Genomic DNA, 11,168 nt, shown 5'->3' with positions numbered 1-11,168 from the left:
GACTGCATAACTATCCATGGCCATGATCCCGCTATACCATCTTCGACGTTGCTGAATCAAATCATAAAGACTTGTTGGAGGTTGTTCTTGTGAGGTGGCATGGATCCAACCAAACTTGAACTTTCGCCGAGCAGCCTGTGAATACCAATCAGCTAGTTCTCCACGATCAGGCCAGCTAGAGAGCACACATGAAAAGCAAACCAAAAGTCTTCAGCAAGACAATCAGTTTCCCAAGTCACGGCATTCTCCACAGCGCCGTTGATCAATATGAACGATCCGTGCATCCAACCAAGTAGCGGACGTTTGAAAAGTCGGACTGGAAGTTGGAAGCGACCAAAGTCTTCAGCCACTCGGCAAATTTCAGCGGTTGTTAGGAAGGCGTTCTTCCAGTAATTGTTTGCAGTGTAGTATATCGTTCCCTGGAAACTCCTTCAGTACCATATGCAAAGGTGCCAGAAACACTGGCGCGACAAAAATGCTTACCATCCCAACGTCTTCTGTCCCTCGTTCAACAAAGTCAAAAGCAAGCCTTCACCAAATACTCATTGACCTCGGTTTCTTCATCTAGGTGGAGAACCCAATCAGTCTCTGATAATTTCAGTCGTCGACAAACCCACTCCAGAGCGCTTCCTTTATACTTGGTATGGGCCGGCTGGAATGAGTCCGGTACTTGCACCACATTGACAAAGCTTGGGATTAGATCCTCAAGGAAGCTCTGAGCAGAATCAAACACCACGTAGAAGCTGATATTGGTATAATACTTGCAATCTGACCACAGCTTTACTGAGTTAAACACAGTCTGTTATAGGGCTGTCAATTACGTTGCAGCGAAAAGATGGAAAAAGAAAACAGAAAGCTGGCTGACGCTTACCTGTATATTTGTTCCCTTGGTAACTGGACAAACTCTTAAGCTTTGACCTTAACATCCGATGGCCAATCAAGGGACAGCCGATGTGCGACCCTCCTTGAAAAGAAATCCTCCTGCTTTAATCTGTATAAAACGCCATTTTATCTCACGAATGTGGAACTTTCTCATCTTCACGTACGGCCCCACATAACGTCCACCGAGAGAAATATAGAGCCTCCACCTCAACTGAAAGCATAGCACCAAGTTACGCAGAATCTTGGCTCAAGGTATTCTTTGACACCTTGAGAATATTTGAGCTATCTCAAACTGATTGGAATTATCTTCCTTAGTTAGAAAACGCATTCGGTGGCAGAGTTTCCCTCAAAGGAGACGTTTCAGATATACAAAGACAGTTTGCGGAACTTTCTGCTGCCATTTCTCTAAACTATCAACCTTTTGAACACGAGCTGGAAGTATCGGATGGTGCCATCAACGGTGTCCTATATCTCATCTATGCATCGAAAAATGAACGTACTTCTTTTCTGATTGGAGTATACATACATGGCGGTGGCTACATTCTGGGAGACCTCGAAGCCGAGGATATGATTTGCCGTACAATTTCCAAGGAGGCAAAACGATTATTATCAGCGTGGACTATCGCTTGACACCCGAGCACAAGCATCCGGCTTAGCTCAAAGATACTCTGGTAGTCATTGAATGGGTAAGAGCATCTAAACTCATTAACACTATCTAGGACTCGCTAACAGTATGAGGCAGGCATATGAGAATACGGAGACCTACGGTGGGGATTAAAGCTGAATTTATACTATCAGTACCTGGGCTGGTGCTGCTTTGGCACTCCTCCTTGCTCGGGATATTATATCTGGGCGATCCTCAGTGCCTCGGGATGGTTTACGTGGCGTGGTTGCAAATAAGCCCACTAACCGCTCATCCCGAGAAAATTCCAGCGAAATATCAAAAATCTCATACTTCGTATAATGAGTTTGGAGAAGGTGCACCAGTTCTGACGCGATCGGTCCTGGTCCAGTTCCTGGAATACGCTGGTGCCGTTCCAGACGACGCTAGGTCTTTCATCCTGCTTAATGACCACGTACTTTCGAAATTTCTCCCAGTGTATATCGCAAGTGCAGAGTGTGGCCCTCCTCGGGATGACGGGAAAGTCTTAGCAGGTGGGTTGAGACAGGGTGGTGTCGATGTTTGTGAGGATGAATACCAGGCCATGCCTCATTGTTTCTGGTTTTTCCACGCCTTTCCCGAGTGGTCAGTGTTCATAAAGAACACAGTTTCTGCCATTTTATGGATTAGCGACAAGGATACTTCTCTGCAGTCAAGCTATGTTATGAAGTAGAATGGTAATTTAAGTTTACGAAACAGTGAACATTCAAAGTTGAAGTTGTTTGAGACATAAGATATGTATTGCGCAAAAGCTCGACCGCCACCCACCAATGGGCAACAGCACAATGAGCAGAGTATATACATACAAGACAGCGCTTTTTTATCTTTGAAAAACGAACCAAGAAAAACAAGATATGAGTCAAGTCTATTGAATGCTGATGACATATGATGTATGCAGAAGGTCGTGGGTATATCGTGAAGAAAGAATGGACGGGTTCGAGCCCAGCCAGGGATACACAGTCAGCCTGTGCTCCCTCGGCAGAAGAATCCAAGAAAATAAGAACAGAGTGACTCGGAAACGAAGGAGACGAAGGAGAGGCATGGTTCCGGTGCGAGAGCAGTAGTCGCAGATCCGGACCGTGAGTCGTAAGAGTCATCATTGGCACAGAAAGAAAGACATTAATCGTGAGAGTGCGAGCTGGCCCGGCAGAGGTAATGGCTTTATAAAGCCAGGTAACGCCGGGCGCGAGCTGCAGTAAGTCTATAGGGTCATTATCGTAGGCGGAGTCGCTTGAAAGTATGCGAAAAGATAAAAGAGAAAAAAATGTTGGTCAAAGCGTCGCTCAAGGTCGGCCAACCAAATCTTGGAAGAAGCGGAAGAAATTGCGCTTCTTCAGTGATTTCGTCCGGCATGGGCCTGCAATCTCAGCGACCGGCGACACGGTCATCGGTCCAACAATGTCCTCATCACCCATCTCGGGGAACTTGGCGTTGTCGTGAAGTCGGGGGACACAGACTTGTTCGCAGGGGCGCAGCTCGGTGTGAGTCAGAGTGAGCGCAACACCATCGACGGAGCCAAGACCACTGAGGATAGCCTTGTGTTGTGCGCGCCATTCGCGGTCAATGGAATCCCACTTCTCGCCAGTCAGCTTGTAGATGTTGGAGGTCACACCGTAGTGTTCTCCGGTACGGACGAGGTGCTTGGCGAAGTTGCATCGAGCGATGTCCCAGTCTGCGCGCAGCTGATGGAAGCTTTCCAAATCACACGTAGCTGGGGCGTATGGCTCGGGTTGAATGTTGAAGTTGGCATGGCCGAGCTTGTTGGCCCACTCATCGTTGGGGTCGGTGAGCACGAAGGGTGCTGGCTCACCAGAGATAGTGCGCACCGTGCTTGCGCGAGGCCGGGAGATCGACGCCATGGAGGGCTTCGAGGAGAGGGGAGGGGAGGGGATGCCGGTCACGGCGATGAATCGTGGATCCGAAGTCATTGCGTAATGTGCGGGTTCACTCACGTCTGCAACGGAAGGCGATTGCAGTGGCGATTGCACACGCGATGCGGTCACGCTCGTGGGATCGTCGCCCAGCAATGGCGGAAGAAGAGGAGTGGTGGCTTGTTGGGCGTCCTCGTCATCCTGGCTCAGGCTGTTCGCGCGAGCGATGTCAATTGGCCGTGAGCCTGAACTGCTGACGTGCTCCTCGAAAATTGTCTGGGCGGGAGATGGAGGTACATGCGAGTCGATGCGACTGATGGGGGTGGAAAGGATGGGACTTGCTAGCGCGGAGGAAGCGGCAGAATTGGCGCGAGATCGCAGGTCATCAGAATAGATGTCTCGTTCGGGACTTCCCGATGCGCGCTTGGACTTCCAACGCGAGGAGACAGTGGACATATGCGAGCCGATGCGCGAGACGCCTTTCATTGACAAGCTATCGGAGCGGCGCTTCTTCGGCGAGTGAGGGACATCCATTGCAGCATCACCTAAGTCGTAGCTGTCTGAGGGGTCCGTGGGGAAATAAGCCTCGTCAGTGGCAGGTATGCCGCATTCAAAGTGTTCTATCAATCGCATCTTGTTAGTATTGTCCCCACACTATGGCTCACTGGGTAGAAACCAGAACAACATACGAAAATATTGATCTTCTAGCGAATCGCGCGCACAGATTTCTTCTTTCACACCTGTCAAGTGAGTCCGGCTGGGGCTATCGATTGAGTTTCCAAGACCGGTAGACGGGACTAGGGAAGAGACCGAACTCGAGATGCGATTATGGCCTGCGACAGAGAACAGAGAAACCGCGGGCGAAGCAGGAGCTGAAGTATTGATGGTTAATGGCGACTGAGTGAGGCGGGGAGAGTCCATCGCGTCGAGAGACTCTCGTTGCGCGTCGATGATCTGAGACAGTTTACGCATTGCGCGAAAGGCGAGGCCGCAAGGCGTCGCGGGGCTGGTGGGAATAGGGTCGGTCGCTGTACAGCATTGGAGGTGGAACGAGAGAATGGGTGTAGGGAGGTGACGCTCAATTAATGAGCGACCGAGCAGAGACCGAAGGAAGGAGTCACAACGAGTGATAGTGATTGCCTAATGACGGGCCTGATGGAGGTGAAGAACCCGATGTAGACGTGGCGGTGTGATGCAGGAACTGACAAGTCCAGGAACGAGTCAATTGGGGGGTGACCAGTGGGACAATCCAATAAAGGCCAGATGGACACGACGGAGCAGAGAAAAAAGGAATGCCAGCGCAGACGTGGGCCAAACAGGAAGTCGATGGAGGAGGGGGGAGGTACTGCCAGCTGGCTGGGCAGGAAAAAACTAGGTCGGCGGTTGCGATGACTCCAAATCAGCAAACGGGCCGGTGATAATGCGCCCAACAAGGAGATCCCCGCTACAGTGCAACCCCTGCAGGAGGTCGAGGCAGGAAAAGGGGGGGGGTGGTGATATTGACGATGTGGTAGAAAAAGGAAAGAAGAGGAAGAGAGAGAAAGAGAGAGAGGAAGAGGAGAAAGGCACAGAGGAGAGGAGAGGAGGAGGAGGAGGGAGTCACCGAAGGCCAAAGAAAAGAGGAGGACCGTCTAGACTCTACACTCTGGACCACCCAAACTGCCCAAACAACCCACCACTACTCCTCTCACACTTTCACACTTTCACACTTTCACACGTTCACTAAGCAAAAAAACCCACCGAGCTAGTCGCCTTCCCCCCCGGAGCCAAAACGGTTTTAGCGGGCTCTTTGTCTTTCGCCCACGCGACAGTCGCCGATCGCCGGTTCGCTTGCGTCAAAGAAATTTCGCTCCGTCGCGTTCCGGTGGTTGACACGGTCGAGATCCAGGGAACCCCCCCCCCCAAAGAAGAATCTAGAAACTCGGGAAGAGTGGCCCTTTTTGACCGCTTCTGCCAGATAAACACCTTCCGTCTGGATCCTACGGCTGTCTACATCAAATGGTGGACTGTCAACACCCTCCAACGGCTACACAGGGCATACGCTGTGTATCAGATCCGCTGTGCAACTGGGGGCCCCTCCTCCTCCCCCAAGACCCTTTGGGACTAAACAAAAAGCCCCCATCTTCATCGTTTGCGACCGGAGCAGAACCTAACCCAAGCCCTGGGATGCCCTTTCCCATTCAGCCGGTGCGAGATCGGCGGTGTCTAGACTGCGCCGGTGGAGAGTCCCTATTATTATCGAGTCCCCAGCGAGTCCCAACTGAAGATGACTGGCTTATGATGGCATTCCCCTCCTCGCTCAACCACTCACAACAGCCCGGATCAAGCTGAGTAAGCTGTTGGTGGTTGGAAAGCTGGAGGAGCGGATTGTTTTTGAGACAGGTCGCTGCTGAAGGAGATGAAATATCGTCATTCCGTCTGCAGCCCGTGCTCCCTTCTGGCCCTGCTGGGAGCTCAACGGTACTTTTGACTCCCCATCCTTCTGCGGAAGACCTCGCGGTGCATCCACCCGCCCGTGGCTAATCTGACCAGACGAACAAGAACAAGCCTGAAGAGACACGTCGCACAAGCGGCCCTGCTGCGTAACGAGGGGCGGCCCTCTGCCAGTGCCGCCATAAGAACCTTAGTCTGAGGACATGGGATGATAGAGAGAAAGGCAACAAGAAGGCGTAGATCCATCCATACTGATGTTACACAGCGGTTCTTTACACTGCCATCCCGACTCTAATCCCGACTCTAGTCCCGACTCTCACTGCGTGGTACGATCAGAGTCGGACCTGTGCACCAGCCCCGAGTGGCACTGCCCACAACCAGCAAGGGCCATCTACTTACTGTAATTGTCTCACTGCTGGTCTGCGCTCCCTAGGCACTCCCAGACCTTTCACCGAGAGCCCAACTCTCCTCCGAATACTACACGTCCAGCCAATCTCTGCGACAGTACAAGGCAGGCATCAGCATGATTCTGCAGCAGTACAAAGGACAGACAGAGAATCCCATACAAAGCAGGTCAACAAGGATATACATATACGACATGTCAGCACTTGGTAACCATTTAGTTAACAATGTCTGGCACCTGACGTCAGATCCACATGTTCTCGGGTTCTCGGGGTCTCGAGGAACATGTCAGCAACAGTTCATTGGAAGCGACCCCTCGGAACCAAGAATCCATGAGAATAAGCAGCCGGAACCTGCGTAAGAGGCAAAGGGGTTGAGAACTTGGCTCTGGGCCCATCACCGATGCACCATGGATGGCCACCCCGCCTCTCCCTGCCTTTCCGTTGCTTCTGTGCCTCTTGGCAGTGGCTCGGGAAGAACTGTCGGCTTCTACTCCGGTGCTGACAGAGAAAGAATTGGATAAGCGGTTACATACAGCTCGCGGTCCAGAGTCGATATTTCGCCTCTTCTGAGTATTGATACAAAAGGACTGTACATGATTCTAGCATGGGTGATTTTTCAGTGACCGGAGCCTGGATTTGTGCCTTTCTTTGCCTCTTTGACTTTTTCCTTTTTTTTTTGGTTCATTATTAATTCTCGGTTCATCGCTTCCGCCACCAATCACAGCGCTTTTACTCGGTAGCGAGCAGCGATTGGCTCAAACCTAATCGTGGTTATTCGTCTGGTCTGAAAGGGGAAGGACTACAGATTCTGGTTACAACATCCTTGGATGATGACTAAAATCCGGGCAACATCACTCCTAGTTAACAAGTTAACTAAGTAAGTTATCTATGACCAAGTATGACATTGCTATTCTCTTGTATCCTGTAGCGACACTGCAGAGCCAAATGTATGTTTCAGTGGATGTCAGAGGCAGTGCCCGTCCAAAATAGTTCTACTCGTAATGCTAGTTGCGATCGGAATATCTTGCGAGGGTCACACTCGCACCTGAAATAGTGCATGGTGTACATGACAAGGTCGACAATACAATGATAATGCACCAGACAGAAAGAATGAAGTATATTGCTTATCGATGGAACACGGTTACAACCATACAATGTACCAACCACATGCGCGCATCATGACTTCGAGCCGAATACCAATAGATGTGATGCATTCCCAACAATCTCACCTAGTAAAAGACCCATAAGGTGAAAGGTACTATTGTGTCCCACCAACTCTTGCTCAACAATATGCCTCGAGCAGCCATCCATTGCCAATCAACTCCCCTGCAGCCACCCATCGGGACAAGCTTCCCCGACCCGCTGGCATCAACGCCCCGGGTAGCGACTTGTTCGTCTTCTTGAACTCATCGCACATCTGCTCAAATATCACCCATTCCATCCCCTCATGCTGATTGATATAATCAATAACCATATAATCCCCATTAGCTCGTATTTTCCCCAGACCTGTTCACAACGGCCCACTTTCCTCCACTCTCCCCGATCTGCACTAACTAGATTTATGGGGCTTGTCTCACATTTCATGCATAGGGAGCACATAAGGCCGCGCAGAGATCTCGGGATGAATCGCCATCGGGAAAACAAATCGTCATACTTGAGGTAGAAGTAGCCGAAGTGGTCCTGATAGGAGATGTGTATTGTCAGCCAGTCAGCCAAGCATGCGTGAATATTCCCAATACCGTGTCAAACTGAGACAAAGCAGAGTAATGTACTATGTTTTCCGACCACCGCGCGACAATACCGTGTGGATCCTTACCGCAGGAATCTGTTAGCATCTTGTAGGTCTTATCGAGAATGTCTCGCTGCTGCTCCTTGATAATGCTGGCCGAGTTCTCGGAGGAGTTGCCGTGCAGCCCGATTTCGAGGCCTGCTTCGCGGACCTGTGTGCACTCCTCGGGGGAGGTCTCGATAGAATGGCCTAGGATGAGCCAGAACTCTTTGATGTTGTATTCGTCGAGTAGCTTGAGTAGTCGTGTAGTTTCATTGTGGCTGGCTGAGAGACCTCGTTGCTCGCAGTGAGTAAATGGAGGAGCTTGTCTATTAAAAGGTTGCTCTGTGTACCTCGACTGATGTCGCTGGCACTGTCTTCGCCGCCATATGACTCCAACCAGCCAGCTACTGCGTCAATGTCGATACCGTAGCCGGCTAAAACGCGTTTCTTGCCCGTTGTGTTTTTTAGAGTCGCTATATGATTCAACTGTACGTTGGCACAGAGGTTTCAACCAGCTCGGCAAGGAATAGACCAAAGTATAGGGAGAATAGATCTGGAGAAAGTTTGGTGGAATTGGTATATCTGACAGAAATGGAGCTTTCAAGGGTAGACGAGGAATAGCTGTGCATGAAGTTTATCAGAGCTGACTATCATTGTAGGCCTCTTTCAAGGGTCGGGGTTAGTGCATTAAGCTTGCATATATCGCCGCTAGCGCATAGCTTCCGCGTGAATGGGGGCGGTGCAAATCAATCTAATCTCAGCTTGGAAAATATCCATCACTGAATGAAAGTTGAGTTAGACAAAGCTGGGGAAATTAGGTCTCCCTTTCATCCCTTGACCAGCTGTGGACGAGGAATTGACGTCGCTCTTTACAAAAGAGCTTTCAGGAAGAAAGAGACTTCACAATTTACAGTAGCGTTTAACTATCATTTTACTATTGCCTGTCTTTGGGTTTGCCCTAGAGATATATTGAATGTAGGGTAGACGGGCTAAGTAGACTATACGGAGGAACTATGCTTCTGGTTTAAATGAAAACCCCGTTCATTTCCGAAATTGGACAGTACTATTGACAGCATGATGTGCTCTAGATTTTAGTGGATGAAAAGCAGCCCATGAGATGACTAGAGCACGTTATGCCCATGTATCTCGAATGGCAGCCTGATGCAGTAAACTCCAACAGGTACCCAAAGGGCTGCGCTGGCGTAGACAGGCGCACTAGTAAATCCCCTTTGAGACGCAATAAGACTAGCAATGATACCACCGAGCTGTAGAAGGGCAGCTGCCGTATCTGTGGGCAACGCTAGCAGTGTATTATTGCTCGGAGAGGGAGGACGGTATCCAACGTGAAGGGTCAGTCACTGCTATAGAGACCGTCATGTACTTTAAATTGTTCTTCATCTGACAATTTTCCAGAATCTAAACCCAAGTTTAAGTCAAGCGTACGTCCTCCAAGTCTCATCAAATCCAGCAAAATATGCCCCCAATCGCCGATCTTCGCCCTCTACCACCCACGGTGGTTGGCCCTACCACGAAGAAGGCAACTCGTCTAAGCAACATGCTTCCCCAGTCCCTTATCTATGGTGCTCAAGTGACCGAGAAGGAAATATTCAATCCGAAGAAGCACTTGAACTTCCAACACCCAAAGGGGGTCACTACCATGAAGGAGATCGGCGTTGAAGGGGCGTGGAATATCACCAGTCGCTGCTTCAGAATTGTTCTCGTTGTTTACAGCCCATGCTATCAAGCGAATTCGAGGTGAAATATTCAGTGAACCGGTTCTGCGTGATTGTCAATAGTCATCGAGCTTTGCGAAGAATATGGTTAGAGGCATGAGAAGAGAGTATTTTGCTCATTGAGCTCCAGTGATAATTCTTCTGGGCTAACAAAAAATTCAGACGCGCGCCGTTTACCTGCGATGCGTGGAGCTCTCCAGAACTACTGGCGGTAGTATCTGAGGTTGCAGGAGTTGATCTCGTGGTAGCATTTGACTATGAAATCACCAATATCAACATTTCAATTAATGATGATTTATCAACCACCGCGGAATTTTCAAAGGAGCCTGAGACTTTGGCCTTCGCATGGCACTACGACAGTTTTCCTTTCGTGTGCGTGACTATGCTCCCCGACTGCAGTGACATGGTGGGTGGTGAGACTGCAATCAGAACGCCCTCTGGCGAAATAAAGAAGATTCATGGACCCGCAATGGTAAGTTTAAACCCTAAATTTCGTCTCAAAATCAATGCTTATTGAGTGGATAGGTACTGCAGTGGTTATGCAGGGGCGCTACATCGAGAACCAGGCGTTGAAGGCCCTGGGAGGCCGTAAACGTATCAGCATGGTAACTCCTTTCGGACCGTGGAATCCATTTATTCGCGATGAGCTTGTTCTGACAGGATCACGGGCGATCAGCAATTGGTCGGAGCTTTATTAAGGATTCACGGAGTATCGGCTGGTGCTTCTCGAAGAGAGAATCCGCTTGAAGCTGAAGGAAGAACGGAAAAGGGTGGATACTAAACATGTTTTCAATATCTCCGATATGACAGGATTCGTTGCAGTGCAGAAGGATTTATTGGAGGCCGCAATCGCTGAGTTGATCGAGGTCGAGGATTTGGACTAAGCCAGGGAACCATATCAGTCTTCCTGTCCTTAGCTTCATGCATGGTGGACACTTCTTAATTGTCGAACTCATAATGTTTTATAACATCAAAATCATCCGTATTAGTTAGCCAACCGTGAATTTAGGGTTCTTAATTTCATCCAGCGACATCATTGCGATGGGCCTTTCTCTTGATAGACTTGGGGCCTTTTGGACCAGGCTAGAATGGCATGAAAACATTTCACATAGATAAGCGGTCTTCCTGATATGGACCACGGGGGCTCCAAAAGACCGACAATCAAAGTGTTTCAAGTCAAATTGACGTATAAAAGCATCAAAATAGATAAAACCCCTAGATCTCGGCAACTTTCCGGATCTCCAATCTCTTGGAAATTCCGCTCCAAGCCGTGGTGCCATAGTCTCACGTGACCTTTGTCGGACAAACATCCGCGAGTCTGCACGGAGAATCGCGTGCTGTTTCATCCACTGAGTCACCAGAAGTCGGGGTCTTTTGAGTGAAATCACGAATTCTAGTCTCTTCTACAATTTC

The 11,168-nt window shown here is 49.6% G+C and overlaps 4 protein-coding genes across 4 annotated transcripts; 1 reads left to right on the top strand and 3 right to left on the bottom strand.

Moving 5' to 3' along the window:
• Positions 1 to 152: 152 nt before the first annotated feature.
• Positions 153 to 926, bottom strand: N7458_007798 (uncharacterized protein; the record flags this gene model as incomplete). The annotated part of the gene is made up of 4 exons (XM_056911180.1): positions 153 to 349; positions 484 to 497; positions 543 to 783; positions 872 to 926. The coding sequence occupies 4 exons, from the start codon at positions 924 to 926 to the stop codon at positions 153 to 155; spliced, it is 507 nt and encodes a 168-aa protein (XP_056764006.1).
• A 1,900-nt stretch (positions 927 to 2,826) lies between these two features.
• On the bottom strand, positions 2,827 to 4,386 carry N7458_007797 (uncharacterized protein; the record flags this gene model as incomplete). Its single annotated transcript, XM_056911179.1, has 2 exons — positions 2,827 to 4,034; positions 4,104 to 4,386. 2 exons carry the CDS (start codon positions 4,384 to 4,386, stop codon positions 2,827 to 2,829), a joined length of 1,491 nt encoding a protein of 496 aa, XP_056764005.1.
• Positions 4,387 to 7,951: 3,565 nt separating this feature from the next.
• On the bottom strand, positions 7,952 to 8,493 carry N7458_007796 (polysaccharide deacetylase family protein; the record flags this gene model as incomplete). The annotated part of the gene is made up of 2 exons (XM_056911178.1): positions 7,952 to 8,304; positions 8,373 to 8,493. Coding segments are annotated over 2 exons (474 nt in total), but the record flags the coding sequence as incomplete, so codon positions are not given.
• Positions 8,494 to 9,496: 1,003 nt separating this feature from the next.
• Positions 9,497 to 10,639, top strand: N7458_007795 (uncharacterized protein; the record flags this gene model as incomplete). The annotated part of the gene is made up of 4 exons (XM_056911177.1): positions 9,497 to 9,777; positions 9,918 to 10,227; positions 10,274 to 10,405; positions 10,466 to 10,639. 4 exons carry the CDS (start codon positions 9,497 to 9,499, stop codon positions 10,637 to 10,639), a joined length of 897 nt encoding a protein of 298 aa, XP_056764003.1.
• Positions 10,640 to 11,168: the final 529 nt, after the last annotated feature.

The sequence above is a fragment of the Penicillium daleae genome (assembly GCF_028827525.1).
Source record: "Penicillium daleae strain IBT 16125 chromosome Unknown utg000007l_segment0_segment0, whole genome shotgun sequence".
NCBI lineage: Eukaryota > Fungi > Ascomycota > Eurotiomycetes > Eurotiales > Aspergillaceae > Penicillium > Penicillium daleae.
This window is presented reverse-complemented; position numbering and strand designations above follow the sequence as displayed.